Source organism: Eschrichtius robustus, chromosome 2, assembly GCF_028021215.1.
Source record: "Eschrichtius robustus isolate mEscRob2 chromosome 2, mEscRob2.pri, whole genome shotgun sequence".
Classification (NCBI taxonomy): domain Eukaryota; kingdom Metazoa; phylum Chordata; class Mammalia; order Artiodactyla; family Eschrichtiidae; genus Eschrichtius; species Eschrichtius robustus.
Window position 1 is genome coordinate 52,887,014 of NC_090825.1, and position 22,792 is coordinate 52,909,805.

The 22,792-nt window shown below is 41.3% G+C and overlaps 1 protein-coding gene across 1 annotated transcript in view; it reads left to right on the forward strand.

Moving 5' to 3' along the window:
- LOC137758844 (microtubule-associated serine/threonine-protein kinase 4-like) overlaps positions 1 to 22,792 on the forward strand; it is a 197,741-nt gene that overhangs the window by 173,451 nt on the left and 1,498 nt on the right. Inside the window, exon 3 of the mRNA XM_068534825.1 lies at positions 20,037 to 20,161. Coding sequence (XP_068390926.1) covers positions 20,037 to 20,161 — 125 coding nt within the window. The remainder of the gene's footprint in view (positions 1 to 20,036; positions 20,162 to 22,792) is intronic.

The following is a 22,792-nucleotide window of genomic DNA, read 5'->3' on the forward strand; positions in this document are numbered from 1 at the left end:
GCAGTGGTGGAAATGTTCAGTATCTTGACTGTAGCAGTGTCATTATCGGGGTTGTGATTGTACACCATAGTTTTGTAAGATGTTACCATTGAGGGACACTGAGTAAAGGATACCTGGAGCTCTCTGCATTATTTCTTACAACTGCATGCGAACCCACAGTTACTTCAAAATAAGTTTAATTTTAAAATATTCCCTTTCCAGATCAGTGATTTTAATAAATTTTCTTTTCCTAAAAAAGCAGGTAGTTGAATTGATTTAGTGGCTTCGCTTCTCAGTGCGTTATGAGATATCTGGGTGGGCTTCGGGAGGGTTATATGGGAATTGACTAGAGAAGGAAGTCTGAAATGTTCTTAGAGAATAGGAAGGCAGACTATAAATGTAGTAGGGTTTCTTGGGAGCACTGACAGCCCATTCAAGGTCTGTGATCATGAACTGAAAGTGGAGTCAGCGTACGTGTTTGAGGGAAATGTTAAGACACCAGGGAAATTTGTGAACTGGGAACGTCAGTTCCACAGAATATAGCAGAGGGACCTGGTCCAGGGTCACTCAGGAGAGCCATGGGGAGGGTGGAGCTGAGCTGTGTAAGAGTCAGGGGGTTTTGGTGCCCAGCGTGGGATTCTCCAGGGGCAGAGCCAAAGCCCATGGGAGCTGGGAAGTGTGGTGGGACTGTGGACCGAGCAGTGGGTGGGCTGTTCGACTTAACCAGCCCATGAAGGATGACGGATATGTTCATATTTTGAAATCTGGCAAGTTTTAAAACTTTTAAAGGGTAAAGGTCTTTACAGTTGTTGTAAAGACAATGATGCTCTCAATTTGGATTCTTGGCTTTTGGCCAACAGGAAAAAGAACCTAGATAATTCACACTTAGGGTTTTACTGGCTTAAAAACATCTGGCTTCTATTTGTTTTACTATTTCTCAATACTTACAAATTTTCTATGCTGAGGGCATATAACTTGGGGCAGGAATTCTTTTACGTGGCTTTAGTCTTCTGTTTTAGAACTTGTAACATTGTGTACTTCCTCCACAGTGGTTTATGAGTCTGGAGAGTGTCTCTACCTATTTTTTCTGAGTCACCAAGCGATCAAGAGGCAAATCCATTAGCATCTTCTTTCTGGTGAGGGTGCATGATTTTAAGTAGCCTTTAAAACCACTTGCTGTCTTCACTGTTCCTATGTCAGCTTAAGTCTGGATATTTTGTTTGCTATCTAGGTGTTCTAATTAGAAGATGGCAATGTAGATGTATTTTGTGTTTGTAGTATCTCCTTGTCAGGGTAGGAAGATCTCCTGAGACTCCGCCTTAATGGGACATGCAGCTGCTAGCCAGCTCCTTTGGCAGATGCTGCCTCCCAGTGGCTGTCTGTCCGGGGGCCCTCTGCTGTAGCTCATCGCCCATGCAGATGGCTTACCCATGAGTCATTGCTCCCACTGACGGGGGAGCATCACTTGGTGGTTCCCAGGCCCCTGGTCACCTGCTGCTTGGGAATTGCCAAGTGGCCACCTTGTTCAGAAGCGGGCTGCAGAGTCCTATTTGAAGCTCAGATCTCTCCTTCAGACATTTGGCGCCAATGAAAGCATCCCAGGAGGTGATGTCAGGCGTGAGAGGGGAATCAAGGAAAGAGTCTAAATGAAGACATGAGGACTCGAATGTGCTGCTCTTATACCGAGAGTCAGATGAGAGACTGGGCTGTTTGCTTTGATGTGTGCATGAGCTCCAGAGAACGCTGGGAGCCGTGCTACATCCACGAGTCCGGCTCTTCAGAAATCTGTTTTTCAGTTCTGTACCAGATAGAGTTTGAAGGACTTAAAATTAGTCCTGAGTGTTAATTAAGAAGATGTTGTTGCTGGAAGACCTGATTTAAGTTTCTTGAAGCGCCTTCTGTGAGGCAAAAGGTAACTTGGGCCTTAAATCATTGTGACACAGAATTTCAAGATTGCTAGGGTAGGAACATCAGTTGCATACTGAGAAACAGCAAGACCATTATCACCTGCAAAATAAGTTGGCCTTCTTGACCTTAGGCTGGCTATGTTGGATGTGATCAAACCCAGTGACTGAAATTCTCCCAAGTACCCCAAAGAAGAGAGTGTCTAGTGGTCATTTAAAGTTTTTGCTGGCATTATTTTGACGGTTGTATGTGTCCAAATGTATAAGGAAGTTCTCTATACCGATTAGGCTAAAGAAGCAACTTAATAGAAACAAACCAAAGATGTATGGAATATTAGGATCCCCAAAACAGTTTTCCTCTCTCCCAGTGTTCTCTCTCTGTTTCTCTTTCTCTCTGTCTCTCCCCCTTATTTCTTGTGTTCTAGGGTGATTCTGTAAATAATGGACTTCTGTTATTCCTGATTGGAAAAAACTGAGTTTATTGAATCCATATCTCAAAAATTTGTTTGTTCTTAAAATTTTATTTAGAATAGAAAACTGATTTCAGGTTTTTTTTAAAGCATTTTATCAAGGGGTTACATTTTTTTAAGGAGCATAATCGTTTTCCTTCTTTTCTCCCCAGTTTTTTCCTAGGACTTGCCTGAAAATCTGTTTAATGCTGATAGGATAGACCGAGGCCTGGGTATGGCAGGAGGTGGTTTTCCTCTCCTTCATGCGTTGTGTACTTGTAGGTTCTGAAAAGCATGCTGATTCCAAGCTTGTCTTCTCAGTTTTGTATATGTATCTTCTTTAAGAGATGCCGTGGTCTTAGATCCCCGTGACTCTTCAGCATAAATGAGAAAGCCACAAAAGTTGAATTGATTGTATTACAGTTAAGAATATGAAACATGAATTTAAATAATTGGAAATTAGTATCAACTATTAAATCCCACCTATAGTGCTCTTTGAGTTATTGGGGAAGGGGAGGTAAGGTCGGGGAAGGCAAGGAAGATGGTGGGTGCTGCCGTTTCCTGCCACACTGGAACCCACGTAGGAAGTTGGACGTAGGTAGCCGGCTCTCGTGGTGACATTTTCTTATATACAATCCAACTGCAGTGCAGCTGCACAGAGGTGCATGTGGGTGCTGACTGCACATGTACTGGAATCAGTACATTGGACCACACATACGTCCTCCGGAAAACAGTGACTGGGGGGGATGCAGAGCCGAAGGAGAATGGAATACCTGGGTTACACTGAATGGGCTTTAAAGATGGGAAAGCAAGTGACTTGTCTGGGTGGGGATAGCGTCTCGACAACTCCTGTACCGATTTTTCGAGGTGTAATGAGAAGGGCCTGAGGTGGGGATCTGAGGCCCAGATTCTTGTCCCACGTCAACCGCTAAGTAGCTATGCCTTCATTTCTGATTCTCAGTTTCCTCATTTGTAAAATGAGTGCGTTGGACCAGATACTCTCAAGGTCGCTTTGACCTTGCATAGTGAATACTTATAGCTACCAAGATGAGGGATGGGGGAGTCTTTGCAGAGACTGGTTTTCCTTCATTTTCTCCCTTTATACTTACATCCTTTCTCCACTGTTGAGCAAGGAAGCCCACCTTCTCCCCTGGAGGAGCCTTGCAGTGACGTCCTGTCCTCTGAAACTGAGCACACCAGGCCATCCATCTCTTGTTTAAAACTCATTTTCAGGGGCTAATCAAAGATCAGGAATGTAGACTTTTTTTTTTTTAACTTCCTGGATGGAAACCGAAAATGAAGCTGACTTTTTGTCATCTCGGCAGGAAAAAAGAGTAGGCAAAGAAATGCAAATGCCACCAACCGGGATGTTTAAAGATTGGTAAAAATTAGTGTTTCTGCTGTATTAATGACTCCGGTGGTGGTAGCCTGCATTTGTCATTGTCATGTTCCATTGTCATTCAAGTACTTAATCAATGCATATTGTCAGGGCTAAATTTATTTTCTTGAGTCTGCCTAGCCAGATCATTTCTCTGTTTTTTGACAGTACTGTCTCAGGCCCCTGCATCCCAACGGGGCCTGAAGGGAGAGCTGAAAGTAAGTCCCCTCCTTGCTTTTTAACTCCTTGTTGACTTGATCCCTGGTGGGTAAAACCTTTACAAAGAGAGAATGGTACCATTTAAATATGTTTCCCTTTTTCTGAATAAGAATACAGGTGGAGTCATGACCACTGTGTAAATTATTAACACTGCACCAAGTTAGACTTGAGTAAGAATTTTGCCTAAGGTACCTTAGTTCCCAGTTTCCAAGTCCCTGCAAAGGAGAGGCATGTATGCATGTAAAGTGTATACATGGACTTTGATCATGTGTTCACATGTATGCGTGCACACACAGCATTGCACCCTCAGTTTTTATTTAGTGTTCCATAATGTAGGAGCCGCCCGCAGTTTTGCCCTAAATTACTCTAGACGACAGTGAGAATTATGTATGTCATTGCCCTTTTATTCAAACCTCCGAAACAAATTTCTCTGAGCTCAAAATGAGGAAAAAGAGGTTGTGTGGTCTGACAAATTTGAATTCTTTCTTTTATTAAGTAATGAGAGCTGGCTATCCCACTGTGTTTCTGTCTTTGCTTTGTTTGCTAGGAGTCTCAGTGCAAAGCATTTTTGTTGTTGTTTTGTTTTTACTCCATTTTACTAGCTTTTGGCTGCACTGGTATGTATAAATAATATAAAAATGATAGTAGGTGATACATGCACAAACCCAGAGCAATGAGACCCCCATGTTCGGTGTACAAAACAACGAGATGAAGCTCATGATTCTTTGCTACATTCACATTCCATCTCAGACCCCTTCACATCACTTCCACAGCTATACTTTCACTCTCTCCTTCCTGCTACTATCTTACATTGTCCTCTTCTTCCAGGATGGATCACTTTTAACTTCCTATTATTTGTGGACCTATCATCCCTTTTACTACTTTATAAATTCCTTGAAGACCTTTTCCTTGAACCCTCAAAGCAAAGCCTCCTGCATTGCCAATCCTAAGCGCTCAGTGAATTGGGTCGCCAGATAAAATACATGACACTAAGTTAAATGTTAATTTCAGAGAGACTGGTAATAATATTTTTAGCATTGACGTGTACAATGTAATATTTGTGGTATACATAATCCAGTTTATTTGCATTCCAGTTTATTTAGGCATCCTGTAGTTCTGTGAAATCTGGCAACTCTGTCAGTAACTACAGGAAGGGTTCTGTACTGAGGCTTTATCAGACGTGTTGTCTCGTAAGTACATGCATGGCACGAGGGGCAAGTGGCTAGGGCTCTTACACACAGACATTAGTACACTATCCTTTCTCATGCTCCCCGCCCTCCACCCCTTTACCTGCAGTCACCTTGGAGACAGGACCAGCTTTGTGGACAACCATAAGCAGATCTGACGTATGATACTCTTTGGTGTGTGTTAAGTCTGTGTGTATATGCCCACTGCCATTCTTTCAACGGTTACAGTGCTCTCGGTGGATTCAAATAGTAGGAGATTAACTGCATTTAATAAATGGCTAGAAGAAAATGATCACGCTCTCGATCTTGAGAGATGACTATTTGGAGGATGATTGGAACAACCCAATAGCTACCTGCCCCCTACCTGGGCGCCAGAGCACATTGATTTCTTCATAAGCATGACTGAATTCCCTAAAAGGGAATGTTAAGTAACCTAGTGATACTGTTACTTTAAGACATGAGGCACTGATCCTGGAGTTCAAAGCTACTTAATGTCATCTGAACTTTCAGAAGAAGTCAGGGGCTACATAAGAGACCAGAAATGGAAAGGTTGAATTCCAACCCTACACTGGTCATTAATTTCCAAGCAGTGCTTGAGGCAATCATGATGCTAATCTTGGCTTAAAATTTTCTCTGCTTAAAAACAAGGACAATGTTATGTTTTGCAAGGCACTTAGTGATTTGTTAGAACTTAATTCAAGGCATAGGGTTATAGTTTGGATAACAGTGGCTCCTAGATCCTATTGCTTTTAAACCAGGTAGAGTGGACATTAACTTTCCTAGTAACGGTTATACAGTCCTTGATTGAGATCTCCCACCCCAGAAATAGGGCATTTTAATAGATTGCCATTTGGAGGTGCTGGAGGAGATCTACTATGCAGTATTTTGGGGAAAAAATTGTATAGGTTTGTTCTAGATTTCCTGTTTATTCATTAATCAGTATCAACAAAGATTTCTTAAGACAAAAATAGTATGTTCTTTAGGGGGCACACATAGACATTACGGAAGAAGAATTGGAATCTGTTTGGAACAAAAGCTAACATGAAACTAGAAACTATTCCAAAGAGATATATATGGAAATACACCATTAAGTGAATTAGATTGTACATAGACATTTCCTTGTAATAAAACTAGAGAACTTGTTAGGAAATTTGGACTTGTCTGGAAATTTCTGCTTCGACTGTCATATGGAGTTTATTTTATGCCCCTGTGGCTGCCTTTGTTCTTTTCGTTTCTCTTGGAAAGCTCCTGATCCCCAATTCTTCCTTGGCCTCTGTCCTAACTGTTTAGATGTAGGGCAGTTGTCAGAAATGTTTAGCATCTCAGGATGCCAATGACATTTGGGTGTGTCAATCAAAGCATCTTAGTGGGCAAAAGAATGTTACTGAGTAGGATTCATAATTTCTTCAAAAAGTAAGATACTAAATACAAATTGTCCTCACACGTACTCAGGTTAAACAGTTGGCCTTGGATATGCACAGTGTTTTGTGGCGGTGTCAGACTCTTTTGGAGATGGGTTTTAGAAGAGAAAATCAAAACCAGGAGAAGTGATATGAGGTTCTTGTATCAAGTTTAAGGCCGCTGAGCCTTTTTTCACTATTGCTATGGTTACAAAACAAACAACTGAACCACATTTGAACATTCTAGGCAATGGGGAACTAAACAAAAATGAAAAAATCCGAACCCTGGGAGAAATATAAATGAGAGACAGAGTGGAGAGTTAATATGCACCGGCATAAGTATGTGATCCTGTAAACTGTCAGGAGCTTCTGTGTGCGGGCTGTGATGTGGGGCTACAAAGACAGATGAGGTACGGTCCCAGCTGACACTGAGTTTGCAATGTAGAAAAGCATATTATGTACAGAAATAGATGGCACCCTATACACAGGCAGCCGCATAGAAGCAGGTGATTAATGGGGGGGAAGGTAAGGCTAGTAACGCCCCTGGTTGTAGATTCAATGCCAATGATGCCAGAATGGGTAAAGCATCCTGGAAGGGACCTGAGCCACCACGGAACACACACTATGTGTTCAACACTGTGCTGGGCACTTGGTGTGTGTTAGCTAAGATCATCATCACTAGAGGTCTAGACATGGAAGCTCAGAGAGGGAAGGTAATTTATCAAGGGTTTCGCAGCTAATAGATGGTGAAACCAGGGTGCAAATCCCTGTCTGACTGGTTTCCCACTCTGTGCTCTTGAGTCCACTTGGTGAATGGAATGAGAGCCTCTTACCCCGAAGGGCCCTGAGCTGGAGAGTATTTGATCCAGCCTGAGAACGATATCGAGGAGGAGTGCTCTTGCCAGGAAGAGTTGTTTAGCAAGGGAAAGTAGGGGGGATAATAAGTCATTGTTTATTGTGGGCCTTCTATTTGCCAGATGGTATGACAAGCCCCTGTGTACATTCTAGATTGTCCTCACCGTCGCCCCAGGAGGTTGGTCAATCATGTCCATTTTTACAGAGCATTTATGGGAAACTGAGGCTTAAGAGGTTAACAGGGTCACAGAGCTACTACATGGTAGTAGTCAGGCTTTGAATTTTAGATTTGAGTCTCGTGACTGAGGCCAAATGGTAATGGATTTGGATCCAACAGTTTCATTTCATGAGTTTAAAAATTGAACGTACGGTTGACCCTTGAACAACAAGGTGGTTGGGGAGGCCAACCCTCTGTGAAGTCAAAAATCCGCAAACAACTTAAAGCCAGCCCTTGCTATCCATGGTTCCTCCACATCCATGGTTCCATGTCTGCGGATTCAACCCTTCCGGATCGTGTAGTACTGGAGTATTGACCATTGAAAAAACTCCACAAATAAGTGGACCTGCGCAGTTCAAGCCTGTGTTGTTCAAGGGTCAGCTGTCTTTCCAGGATCCACAGGGGGCAGCCAACATGTTAGGATAGAATGACATTTTGGAAAGGGTTGGACTAACTGGGTTGAGCAGCCAGATTATGACAGGGGAGGAGGAGATGACTCTTACTCGCGTGATGATTATTTTGAAGAGAGCAAGATACGGGTCCTCCGGGAGGGTTTAGAAAGGTGTAGAGAATGCAGATGGGGGTGAGGAAGGAGAAAGAGGAAGAGAGCAGAGGAGCTGACAGGTAGTTTAACAGCTGCTCCACATATCCGCAAAATGACTCTGAGAAAAAATGGTTCTATTTATTTGCCGTTTCCTTCCATATATCTTCCCAACAGCATTCATCAATACCTGTCATTTCCCAGGGGGTTTAGACATGTCTAGCAATTCTTTCTGCTGAATTATGTTTCAAGACAAGGATGGAGGGAGGCGAGATTGCAGATGTTCGCTCTGACCTGTGCCTGGCGTCGCTTAGACACCGTCCCCACCCAGCTCCCGGGTGCCCTAACTCACACGTTCTAGGCGATGCTGCTTGGTGTCAGATTCTTGTTACCATGTTCTCATTAGAGTAGCTCTACTTAATACTTCCTTAAAGATCAATTTTAAGTTGTCACATTAGCCTTTGGTCTGTACAGCTAGAGCTTAGAGCCAAACCATTCTGTATTTTTTGATAAGAATTTTAAATCCATACAGTCACCCCTTGAAGGGAGACTACCTTGGTGGTCTAGGTGCAAGAGGGACTTGCTGGCGAGGGCTGGGTCTCATAGCAGAATGGGAGAAGTTGCTGGGTGTTGGTATACCGAAAGGCGGCAGTGCACGTACTAAAAGTAATAGGAACACTGACGCTTACTAAGCTCTGTTTCGTGTATTAACTCATATGATCCTAGTATCTTCCCTTGTTAGAATTTGGTAATCTTGGTAGGTGAGAAGAAATATTTCTGCTTTAAGAACAAGTTAAGGGAAAAGAAAAGAGAGGCCAAATATATTTCTCTGTACGTGTGGATTTGAATCGTTTCCGTTTAAAAGTAGACTGCGTGTTGCCATTTTTGCCCTCTTGCCATTCGATGGCAAGGGTAACAGGGTGGCTCTCTGTAATTGAGGGTAAAGAGACCACTACACCGTTGAGTCATCTTGGCACATTTCACTCTGAATGTTGCTTCTGATTTAAAGCTGCAGTTGACAGTGGCAGCGGCAGCTTGAGATGCCGCCCCATAGCCTTGCGGTCTGTCCAGCGGCTTTGATTTCTGCACGGTAGACATGTTTGTTCTGGTATTTTCCGCAGCCCCTAGCTCTCTCACGGTATGGAGTTGGGCTTTAGAGACTTTGTGAAATAATTGTCATGGACCCAGTCAGTCTGGGCTTGCCCTAAACTGTTAGCATCTGCTATTTGCTCTGCTTGCTACAAGCTTCCTTCTGAAGCATCCCCCTACCTTTGTCCCACCCTTTCAAGCACCCTCCTAACGTTGTCCTCAGGCCCTTGTGGTTAGTAATATTGCCTTGCCGTTCTATGTTAAATATAGAATGCTGCTGATAATATTCTAAGAAATTGTGAAATTGGGTATCTCTGGTGGAGTTGAGTCTAGCAGCAAAACAGTTTAGAGACTGCTGCATTGGGCGATTAATTTGATTCAGACCTTGATACCCCATTGGTGTCACTGTGCTCTGACAGCCAACCTCCCTAAAGGCATGTGTCCTCTCTCCATTCATCTTTCAGTTTCCTTGTCAGTTGGAGGTCCCTGGCTAGTAGGCAGTGATGCCTTCAAGGACATGGGGTCAAGCCTACGCTTTGGACTTTTCTTGTGTGAGTCAACACACACCACTTTTTCTTTTAAGGCTAGAATAGCAGCTCAATATAGGAGTCAGTGAACTTCAGCTCTCCCTGGTCACAAAACCTGTTGGTTTCTCAAATTATATTTATTTATGCCATTAAGAAGAGCGATTTAGCAGCATTGTCGATGCTGTCTAGGTATAGTTATTCTTTTGCAGTGGGGACAAGAAATTGGAAGTCAGTCACCCATGTGAGAGGGAAGATGAAAGGAACCGTGTCTCTGTGTTGTGGTAGCACAGCTGAAGATGAATAAAGGGAGGCTGTAATTGCCTGTGAGCACGACAGTCACTATGATGCGGGAACTGATGTTTAGAGTTGAGCAATGGGGCATGAAAGAGGAAAATCTTCATGATGATGGCGCACACTGTAGGTTGATGGCTGCTGACTCATGGATTCTGCCTGGATTCTGCCAGTGACTTATCATGGTCTTTAAGCTTTCTCCATTTTGAAAGTTTGGAGGGGACTTGAAAAACTCAGTTCCTCTGACTTGTGAATGATTTGGAGGGCTTAAGTATAATTTGAGTATAATTTGTGAGAGCAGGTGCTGATGTAGTTCACTGTGGATACCTCCTTTGGACAACAAAAAGGACTCCCTCATTTTTTCCTATAGAAGGTATGGTGGTTTTGGCTAAGCAAGGGAGGGTATGTGTGTGTGTGTGTGTGTGTGTGTGTGTGTGTGAAAATATACATAACAAAATTTACTATTTTAACCATTTGTACTTTATTGTATTTTAAGTATACAATTCAGTGGCATTAAGTACATTCGTATTGTTGTGTAACCATCACCATTATCCACCTCCAGAACTTTTTCATCATCTCAAACTGAAACTCTGTACCCATTAAACAATAATGCCTCATTCCCCCCTCTCCCCAGCCCTCCAGTAACCACTGTTAAATTTTCTATCTCAATGAATTTGACTATTCCAGGAACCTCATATAAGTGGAGTCATATGACACGTGTTCTTTTGCGTCTGGCTTATTTCACTTAGTACTTCTTCAAGGAGGTTCGTCTGTGTGTCAATTTCCTTCCTTTCAAAGGCTGAATCATATTCCATTGGTTTGTATACGCCACATTTTGTTTATGTATTCATCCATCAGTGGACATTAGGGTTGTTTTCACCTTTGGACTATTGTGAATAATGCTGCTATGAACATGGGTATACAAATATCTGTTCGAATCCCTGCTTTCACTTTTTTTGTGTATATACCCAAAAGTGGAATTAAGCAAGGGAGGTTTTAGTAGGCAGTGGGGAAGGTAAAGTGGTGGGAATGGCCCTCCTCCCGCTTTAGTGGTGGATGTGAACTTTCTGGGGGCTGCTGTGAGAGCTTCAGTAGATGCTCAGGTCAGCAGCAGCCTGGTAGCCCAAAGGTAAAGCTAACAGATGAGAGAGAAAGCATGTATCTCACATTTGAAGATCTCTTTATGGAGGTCTTGCTTCTTGTTATTTTGAAATTCAGGATGAAAACGAAGGAAAACCCATTCCAGGAAAAAGACCATATGTACCCTAGGTAGACCAAGGCACGAGCTGAGTCTTAGTAATCTACTTATTGTCATATATAAATGGCTGGAGATATTTCTACTTATTCTGTTAAGTAGAGGCCCTGTGACCAAAAGAGAAACAATAACCAGTATAAAAAGCCCATTCCAATAACCCATAGCTCTGTGGTTGAAGCTTGACAAATTCTTGTTTCACTCTGGCCAACAGATTTCAGCTTTAATATGGACCTCTATTTATTGCCTTTAAATTTCTAGTTATGTCAGTAGATAGCCTCTAATAAATGTTTTAATAAGCATATTGGAATTTTAGCAATGTGTTTCCCAAAGAACACAGAGCTGATCAAATTTCCAGTTGTAACAGAAAGCTCGATGTGGTATTAAAATAGAGCAGCCAGATTGCTAGGCAAGCTCACCTCTCCTACAACAAAGAGGCAATAGTATTGTCCATTAATTTCCACCCTGTGCAGCTGAATAATGCAGTTGACAGACGCTAATTTTCTTAAATTGTAGGCAGCAAATGATGCATGAATATAGCAGCAACATACTTTTTAGAGGCTGTTGGTAGTCATCAGAAAGTGAATTTGTGTAAAGTTTGATGTAATCACTACCAACTATGGCACACTGCTAATGTCTTCTAATGACTGCCTTAAATCCATCTGTTGTCCTCTTTTCCCTATTAACACTAATGGGGGTCCAGGCAGGAATAAAACATCCCATGTGTTGTGCTAACAGACCCTCTAATTTGTAACATTCATATGATTCCTACAGACGAGACTTGTGCAAGAATAACGACATCTAAAATCTAACCCATGACAGGATGATAAACATTTCATTACATATGTATATAAACGCTTCCTAATTTTATTGTTTGTTCCAAATAATTAACAGAGTTTTATTTCTTGCTCACCTTGTCATCCCTCATGTGTTGCATATCTCTTTGTGTTTATTTTTTTAAGTTTATATGTATTGAATGCCCATTGTATGATGTATTTTCTTTTTTAATCTTAGAACCTCTCCATAGGTTTACCCCTATTTTACAGCTGAGGAACACGAGGCTTGGAGAAGTTCATGAATAAGTGATGGAATCAGTTTGGGGGGTCAGAATAGGCACTCAGCAATATGACTCTGTGTCACCCCTAACTAGAGCAATTATTTTTACCATTATTGGCAAGGAGCTTTATGTCTTGTATGAAGGTTTGAAGACATATAAGATAAGTATATGGGCTAAGTTCAAAAGTTAGTTCAGACTTAGTTCAAAAACTGATCTGTTAATGAACATGAGTTAGGGTGTATTGAAGTAACAAAAAAATGGAAGGCTGACCAAGTCTCTCCTTGACCAAACCCTCACCAGGCTCCTCGGAGCCCTCTCTCTCAATTAGGCCCCCCAACCTTGGCCTACAAAGACTCGAACAAACACTAACAGTCTCTAACAGCTCAAGGCCACATCCTTAGGATAACCCTGATCCCCTTAAAGTGCCTGCCTCAGAAAACTCCAGGCTACCAAAAAATTTTACTATTTGTTCATGCCAACAGATAGGGCCTCTGTCTCCCAGTCTCTGTGGAAAGGTAGAATCCAAACTTCGGTCCTTGCCAGCTAGCCCACAGAGCTGGCCTGATCGCAGTTACACTGGCTAACCCTTCCTGTTTTTCACCTCCCTGGCGTGACCCAGCCCTCACTTGCTGCCTGCCCTACTCCCTCATTCTCCTGTTAAAACACCCTGTTACTTCTGTACCAATTGAAGATGAGTAGAGTCCATGCTGGACTCTTTCTCCCTATTGCAGTGGTTATTACTGATTAAAATCTGTCCTTACCACTTTAAGTAGTGTCTGACTTTGTTTATCTTCGACCAGGCACACCTATGGTCTTGTTACCGAGATTAGACTTACACATGAGATAGCAACAAATAAAACGTATGTGGCCTTGAGAGAGTAGCACTGACATATATACACTACCAAATGTAAAATAGATAGCTAGTGGGAAGCAGCCGCATAGCACAGGGAGATCAGCTTGGTGCTTTGTGACCACCTAGAGGGGTGGGATAGGGAGGGTGGGAGAGAGGCGCAAGAGGGAGGGGATATGGGGATGTATGCTGATTCACTTTGTTATACAGCAGAAACTAACACAACATTGTAAAGCAATTATACTCCAGTAAAGATGTTTTTAAAAAACCAAAAACGTATGTGGCCGAGTTAGACTGGGTGATTTTAGAGAAGACGGCATACTTGTCCCATTGGCCATGGTCTCGGCTTGCTTGAAAGTGCTCTGTGAGATCTAACAAAACTGAAAGGTTCAAAGTGTGGTTTGGCGCATATGGAGAGAAGAGAAGGGATGTGGCTCTGGTTCCTTGAGTCCCCTCCCCCAGTGCTTGTTCTGGGTCTGTCCGGAGTCTGGCTTCCTACTTGAAGCATGCCCTGGCTCATCGAGCAACGATGCTAGCATACACAGGGGTCGCCTGCACTGAGGGTTTATTCAGGGCTGTCCCTGCTTTTGTTCTGCCCTCCCACCGGCTTCGGAAAGGGGGCATCTACCAGTCACAGCTGTTGTGACTTTTATGTTGGGACCAGGATGAGGGTTCTCGTGGTTCCCTTTTGCTCCCATTCTCCGTGGAACCTCTTCCCTGGTTCCATGCTTCCCCAGCCCAGACCCCTCCCTGATGCGGCCTGAGGAGCTACCATTTTGAGGAGTGGAGGGAATGTGCTCCTGGCTAGTTTGCCATGTTAGATTATGGAGCACATTTTTTTGATAGGAATCATTAAAAGCAATATTATATAATATCACATACAGAAATTAATACAGAATAATTTAGTCCCAACCTCAAATACCTGCCAGCCAGCTTTATCAAAGCTTAATATTTGCCACATCCTTCAGATATATTAAAAAAATTAATACTGAATTTATTAAAACTACAAGTGAAGGGACTTCCCTGGTGGTGCAGTGGTTAAGAATCCACCTGCCAATGCAGGGGACACGGGTTCAAGCCCTGGTCCGGGAAGATCCCACATGCTGCGGAGCAACTAAGCCCGTGTGCCACAACTACTGAGCCTGCGCTCTAGAGCCCGCGAGCCACAACTACTGAAGACCACGAGCCACAACTACTGAAGCCCGCACGCCTAGAGCCCGTGCTCTGCAACAAGAGAAGCCACCACAACGAAGAGTAGCCCCCACTCGCCGCAACTAGAGAAAGCAACGAAGACCCAATGCAGCCAAAAATAAATTAAAAAAAAAAAAAAAAAAGAAAACTACAAGTGAAAACGTAATACTTTAAACTTTTAAGTTCAACTAATAGATCCCATTATTTCCTGTAGGTAACTTTTTAAACAATAAAATATTACAGCAATACTCCTCCCTGGACGTATTCCCCATTTTCCCTGCTAGAGATAACGACAATTCTGAATTTGCTATTTCCTTTCCACAAAGAAATACTAGTCTTTATTTTAATCCTAGTCATTATTTTTTTCTTTCTTTCTTTTATGATCTGGTCTAAGAACCCATTACCATGTTTTATATCATTGCTGTGGTGGTGGTGGTGGTCAGGATGCATCAATGGAACTGTAAAGTTCTCAGGATAACGTGAAGAGTCATAGTGTATTGACTGCTTTCCATGTCCCAGGTTGAGTGCCTTAAGTGCATTATCTCATTTAATCCTATCTGCTACCATTTCCTATCTTTTCAGACAATTTTCTGAAAATAATTTTTATTTGAAAAATTATTTTTCCAGTAGTATGTAAAATACATATTATTTACTTTAAAATATAGAATTATCCTGTCTTATAACTTGTTTTTTCACCTAAGCATATGTGATGAATATTTTCCTGTGGTGGGATCTGGGTTTCAGAGTAAGAGTCCTGGTTTTGCCCACTTATTAGCTGTGTGCCCTTGTCTAATCATGTAACCTCTCTGGGCTTTAACGTGGAGGTAATATTACTTAGCACCCAAAAGCGTGGTTAAGATGTTGCAGTGCCTGGCATATAGTAAGTCCTCAATGTATTTTAGCTATTATAGTATACTACAAATGAAATTTAAGAAAATCATCTGTTCAGTTTTACTGTTCCTGTTTAGACTTGATCAGGTATTAATCAAATAGTGTACTTTAACTGCATGTCAGTCAACAAACATTTTTTGAGCACTTACTGAGTTCCAGGCATTATGCCAGGTCCTAGGGGTACAGAAATAAATACCTATTTTTTCATCTCAGGGGGATTATAGGGTTATAGTCTAATAATTATTTTCTACTAAAAGAATAAAAAAAGTGACTTACAGAATTCTGTAGTGAATTAAAATGTTAGCCCTTCAAATTTTTCCATGATTATATTAAATTCTAGTGTTTTTGTTTCTACCCCAAGTTTTCTTTAAAACGAAGCATCTGGGGCAGAGCAGTGGTGAGGCCAGAGTAGATTCATTCCATTATATAAATCTTGACATCATGTAGCTTCTATACCTCCTATCAGGCCTTTTCTGAAACGTGAACCAAAAAATATATAAAATATAAAATATAGGGAAAGACACAGGAGGGACCGGGGTGGAGGTGGGGGAAACCCTACTGATTCTGATGACTGGAGGTTGGTATATTTTTAACAAGTAATGTTTTTTCAAATAGTGGGAGTTATTTCTATGTTAAAGAAATCATTTATTCATGTACTACTGATGTTGGCATTCCTAAATGCAGTCTGTGGTCTTCCTGTCCTTCTTTAGTAATGTCCTGCTTTGGGGTCTAAAGGGGGCTGATTTACCCAAACCCCTGTTAGTCCAGCTTTTAGTTAATGTTTCAAAATAAGGCAAAGAAAAGAATTTTTTAAATTCTAGACTTTAAATGTAATACATCCTGCACATAAAAATATATATGAGTGGTTCAAGATGGTGACTGGAACCACAGAGGGTAATTATACTTAAGTTTTCAGTGATAGCATTTATGCTTCAATTAATTGGTATTTGCTGTATTTATCTGCTAGGAAGATATCACAATCTATTATGTGGAGTTGTGGCGGGCAGGTGACAAAAATAAGTATGATCCCATTTTTGCAAGAAAATACAGGTTACAGAAAGAAAGTCTGGCAGAAAAATTACTGAAATGTTGATAGTGGTTTTCCCTGGTATGATTATAGGTGATCTTCAAAAATATATATATTTACATTTACTACTTGAGAGTGAAGGGAAACCAAACCCAAGCAAAAAAGATACTTGTCATTTTTACTGCTGTTACGGCTAAATAGCTAACATGTACTGAGTGCTTCACCTAAAAAACCCCCTAATCCCCTCAACAACTTGACATAGTCAATCCTATGCTCTCCATTTTAGAGATGGAAACACCAAGGCCAAGAGAGGTTGACTCACTTCCTTCCCCATATCACTGAGCTACAGGTCAAGATCTCAAAAGCAGATCTAGTTTTCTCTAGAGTCTGTGCTTTCACTATATAATAAGAGAGTAAAAGAACAATTTTGGCAAAATAAGACATATTTTTCCTTTGCAATTCAAATACACATCTTTGAAAGCACTTAGAGCATTAGACCTCTTTTTTTTTTTTTTTTAGTTTTTCATTTATTTTTCTTTTTATTTTTTTTTAAACATCTTTATTGAAGTATAATTGCCTTACAATGGTGTGTTAGCTTCTGCTTTATAACAAAGTGAATCAGTTATACATATACAATATGTTCCCATTTCTCTTCCCTCTTGCATCTCCCTCCCTCCCACCCTCCCCATCCCACCCCTCTAGGTGGTCACAAAGCACCGAGCTGATCTCCCTGTGCTATGCGGCTGCTTCCCACTAGTTATCTATTTTACATTTGGTAGTGTATATATGTCCATGACACTCTCTTACCCTGTCACATCTCACCCCACCCCCTCCCCATATCCTCAAGTCCATTCTCTAGTAGGTCTGTGTCTTTATTCCCGTCTTGCCACTAGGTTCTTCATGGCCTTTTTTTTGTTTTTTTTTTTTTTCCCTTAGATTCCGTATATATGTGTTAGCATACTGTATTTGTTTTTCTCTTTCTGACTTACTTCACTCTGTATGACAGACTCTAACTCCATCCACCTCATTACAAATACCTCCATTTCATTTCTTTTTATGGCTGAGTAATATTCCATTGTATATATGTGCCACATCTTCTTTATCCATTCATCTGTCGATGGACATTTAGGTTGCTTCCATGTCCTGGCTATTGTACATAGAGCTGCAATGAACATTTTGGTACATGACTCTTTTTGACCTATGGTTTTCTCAGGGTATATGCCCAGTAGTGGGATTGCTGGGTCGTACGGTAGTTCTATTTGTAGTTTTTTCAGGAACCTCCATACTGTTCTCCATAGTGGCTGTATCAATTTACATTCCCACCAACAGTGCAAGAGTGTTCCCTTTCCTCCACACCCTCTCCAGCATTTATTGTTTCTAGATTTTTTGATGATGGCCATTCTGACCGGTGTGAGATGATATCTCATTGTAGTTTTGATTTGCATTTCTCTAATGATTAATGATGTTGAGCATTCTTTCATGTGTCTGTAGGCCATCTGTATATCTTCTTTGGAGAAATGTCTATTTAGGTCTTCTGCCCATTTTTGGATTGGGTTGTTTGTTTTTTTGTTATTGAGCTGCATGAGCTGCTTGTAAATCTTGGAGATTAATCCTTTGTCAGTTGCTTCATTTGCAAATATTTTCTCCCATTCTGATGGTTGTCTTTTGGTCTTGTTTATGGTTTCCTTTGCTGTGCAAAAGCTTTTAAGTTTCATTAGGTCCCATTTGTTTATTTGTGTTCTTATTTCCATTTCTCTGGGAGCTGGGTCAAAAAGAATCTTGCTGTGATGTATGTCATAGAGTGTTCTGCCTATGTTTTCCTCTAAGAGTTTGATAGTGTCTGCCCTTACACTTATAGACCTCTTTTTTTAAAAAAATTTTATTTATTTATTTGGTTGTGCCAGGTCTTAGTTGCAGCTTGTGGGTTCCTTAGTTGTGGCACTCAGGCTCCTTAGTTGTGGCACGCAAACTCTTAGTTGCATGTAAGATCTAGTTCCCTGACCAGGGATGGAAACTGGGCCCCCTGCATTGGGAGCACGGAGTCTTAACCACTGTGCCACCAGGGAAGCCCCAGCATTAGACCTCTTAACGTGGACAGTTGATGGGAGCTGACCCTAGCTCCTGTACTGCCAGTTAGCCTGTGCAGTAATAGCAAACTAGTTTCGATGAAAAAATTAATCAGTTGATCTAAGAAAGAAATGGAATGCTTTATTCAAACCAAATTAAGGACTATAACCTGGGAACAGCCTCTCAGAAAGCTCTGAGAACTGTTCTACCCATTAGAGGTCAAAGCACAGTTACGTAGATTTCTAGAGACAGAGGTCTGTACATTAAATGATATAGATAGTTTGCATAATCCAGATCAGCAAGGACAAGGTGAGTAGTGGGTCATGCGTCATTGCAGCCCCTTACAAGATTAAGAAGGAATGTTATCTTTTAAGGAGTTGTCTTGTTGGTGCTAGGAGAATGTTGCTGTTTATGGTTGAGCAGGTATTCCTGCTGATGGAGAGGTTTGGTGGATGCGTAACGCAGATATACAGTGCACCGTAGAGAGGGGAGAGGAGGCCAAAGGGCAGAGAAAATTTTTTATGTTTACGTTTTTCTTGTCTTGCCATAAAATATGAATTTTCACACTAGTTAATGTATTTCAGTAGTTATTAACCAGTGGGTGCTTGTTAAGCGCATGCCTGAGGAAAGAGAGGGGGGTTCTTTTACAAGGAACAGATCTGCTGGGGAGAATCCAGGGCACGAATGTTACTTCTGCTGCAGGGCCACCAGCCACACGTGCTGCAGTCCCTCACGATTCCGGGAGGTGCAAAGCTGGAGTCCCCACACGTGCAGCCCGTAGATGAGATTCTACGGGTTGCCTGCCATCTTTTCATTGTCTTCACTTGTTTTTTGGGAGAGCAGTACCCACTTGTTCTTTCATCATTCAACAAATATTTAATGAGCACCTACTATGACCAGTCATTGTGCTACAGATAAAACTCAAACATGGTCTCTGCTTTTACTGAGCTTCATTACTATGTGAATATTCATGTCCCTCCTAACTTAAAGGCTTATATCTTGTGTGTGGATAACTAGTCTAATCCATGTACTAAAGAAGTAATACAGTGTGTGTTGGTTCAGCTGTTTGACTTTTAAAGATATACATATATATATGAGAGTTCAAGGTTGATGGAAATTGCTCAGTGAACCTACACGAACATTAATGTCCCGATTTATGCAAATGGGTAACATCACCTGGCCTGTGGACATGGTTGGATATACACCAGTTCTTCAGAGAGAGAAGCTGGGAGAAAGGGGCACCAGCCCCATTTCAACTTGAAAGACTTACAGCTCTTCCTTTTATTGGTCATGATCTTTGTAGACACTTTTCTAGTTGATTGCTAGATCACTTTCCGTATTAGATATTTTAAAAGTACATTTGTAAATGCACATGTTTGTTTCTACGATGGTAAGAATGCTTTGTATACTTATATATATCCTCAGCACAGTAACAAGAAGCTACAGATGCTGGAGGTGAAGAGGTTTACCTGAGTTTATGTGGAAAATCGGGGTCAGAACTTGCAACTAGATCTCCCAACTTAATTAAAATAATTTGCTTCCGGTTGCTATAAATCAATGTAATTGCAACGTATGGCAGAAGTGGTATAGAAGAAGGATGCCATTTCTCGGGAAGCACTGCCATTCTGCCTGCTACTCATACTGTCTTCTCTTTAACTCCAACAGGGAGGTACCTCCTTCCAAACCCAGTGGCGGGGCAGGCCTGGGCAACCTCTGCAGAGACGTCCAACCTCGTGCGCATGCGCAGCCAGGTCCTGGGCCAGTCGGCGCCCTTGCTCACGGCCAGCCCGGTGAGTGTCCTCGGACTCTGTCTGCGGTGGGTTGGGTTTGCTCCATCTCACCACCAACCTAGGGACTGTTCTGAGTTCATTGTTCTAGATATGAAGTTAAAGCTACCATTTACGTTAAGCACAGATTTGGCAACGTGAAATTCCTTGCTTTCAGCTTGGTAATTTTTTCCAAGTCCCCCCAACCTAAGTTGGAATATTTCTGTAAACTTAATGCTGTCTCAACTTTTCCCTCAAAAGAAATGAAAATGTTTCTAAGCGTTTTTTTTTTTAACTTCTTATTTGAAAATAATTTCAAACTTATAGGAATTTGCAAGAATAAGACAAATACATACAACTCCAGTTGATCCTTTGCCTGGGTTCAAGTCCTAACCTCCTGCCCTATTTGCTGAACTGTTTGCTTTCTCTCTCTGTGTATATATATGTATATGTATACACACACACGTATACACACATATAATTTTTTTGAACTCTTTGAGAGTAGGTTATCTATATCATGGCCTTTTGTTATCACAGTTATCAACTTCATTAAATTTATGCATGAAAGAAGTCTTTTATCTACTCTGCCATCTGTATTTTATTTTTATCATTTGGCCCAATGATGTCCCTTATAGTATTTTTCCTCCTCCAGTAGAGGATCCAGTCTAGGGTCATGGATGCCACTTAATTATCCTCTACTCTGGAACCGCTCCACAGCGTTTCTTTGCCTTTTATGACATCGTCATTTTTGAAGACTATGCAACACTGCCACCTTATTTTTTAATGGAATATTTCTCATATTACAGTGTCTGGTATGTCTGATGTTTTCTCATGGTGGGCTGCGGGTTTTGCGTTCCAGGCCAGAATGTGACATTGGTGATGTCGTGTCCTTTCAGGTCTTGCCATGGGCAGGTGCATGATGTCCATCTGCCCCTCGTTATGATGCGAATTTTTTTCACCCAGTCAAGGGGTTGGCCGGTTTCTCCACTGTGGTTAGAACTTTTCTCTTACAATCGATAAGCCTTTGGGGGTGGGGGAGATACTTTGAGGCCATGCAAACATGTTTCTCCTCATCAAAAATTTCCTTTAGATTTCATATTCATTGGTGATTCTTGCCTGGGTCCTTCTTTTCTAGAATCATTGAAAATGGTCATTATTCCATCTCCAGCACTCTCTCCACATCTACAAGTTGGCACATGGCATAAATATTTGTGCATTTGTTAGCAGCATGGACTCCTGCATTCCTTTTTTTAAAAAAAGTAATGTAGACTTTTATTTTTAACCATGATGCTTACTAGAATTTTGTTTTCCAGTGGGCCCATTACTTTTCAGCTTTAACCTTTGGCAGAGCCTAGAAGTCTATACAGGTTACTTTTTTTTAAAAAAATTAATTTATTTATTTAATTTATTTTTGGCTGCGTTGGGTCTTCGTTGCTGCACACGGGCTTTCTCTAGTTGCGACGAGCCGGGGCTACTCTTTGTTGCAGTACGCGGGCTTCTCATTGCAGTGGCTTCTCTTGTTGCAGAGCACAGGCTCTAGGCACGCAGCCTTCAATAGTTGTGGAACGCGGGTTCAGTGGTTGTGGCTCACGGGCTCTAGAGCGCGGGCTCAGTAGTTGTGGTGCACGGGCTTAGTTGCTCTGCAGCATGTGGGATCTTCCCGGACCAGGGATCGAGCCTGTGTCCCCTGCATTGGCAGGCAGATTCTTAACCACTGCGCCACCAGGGAAGCCCCTATACAGGTTACTTTTGCATCGGTGGTAGGGTTGTATGGTAATGGAATAGATTTTTAAATGTCTTTTACTGATGATGATACAAATAATATATGTCAGTGCATTATGGTGCCTTATAATTTTATGCATTGGTAGTAAATTGTGTGGGATATTTGGGAATCATTCAATATTATAGAGAGATTTGATTTAGGTCTAACCTCTAATCCTGCTTTTGTCATTAAGTAGCTGTATAAACTTGAGCAGTTGCTTAGCTTCTCAGATTTTATCAGCTCATCTGCAAACTGCAAGATCAAAAGACCTATTCCAGTCTCTGGAATTCAACTTTGGAATTCCCTGTTTCTAGTTTCAGAATTATAAAGATTCTGAATATACTGAGTAATTATCCCTAAAAAAGTTTCTTTGAGGATATTTTATGACTTCAAAATTAACTATGATCTTTAAACTAAAATTTATCTTCTCCTTCCCATGAAAATTTTGGGACTTATTTTTTAAAGGTACAGTTAAAGTGATGCATTTTAGCATTTTCCTCCATCCCATCCCCAGGTTCAAAGTTACTTTTTCTTCTTGGGAAATTTTATTAAAAGCTTATTTTACTATAAGCATTTACTTTTTAAGGAAAGAGGAAAATTCCTCACAATCAGTGATTTTTTTTTTTAAACAGAAGTGCTTTGGGGGCCACTGCAATGTTATTCTTAACACGTAAATAGTAATCCTGTATGTTTATTGCCAGGTAAATCATTCTAATTAAAACAACATTGTTACAAAGTAAGGTACCTAATACTGGTAGTTATGTACTCAGACATAGAAACTTATTGATTCATTGATAAAACACATGTCAGGTGACCTAAGATATTTGGGAATATGATACAAAAACAAGGAGAACTACTAATAGAAAACATGAGAGTACCCCCTAAAATCGGTC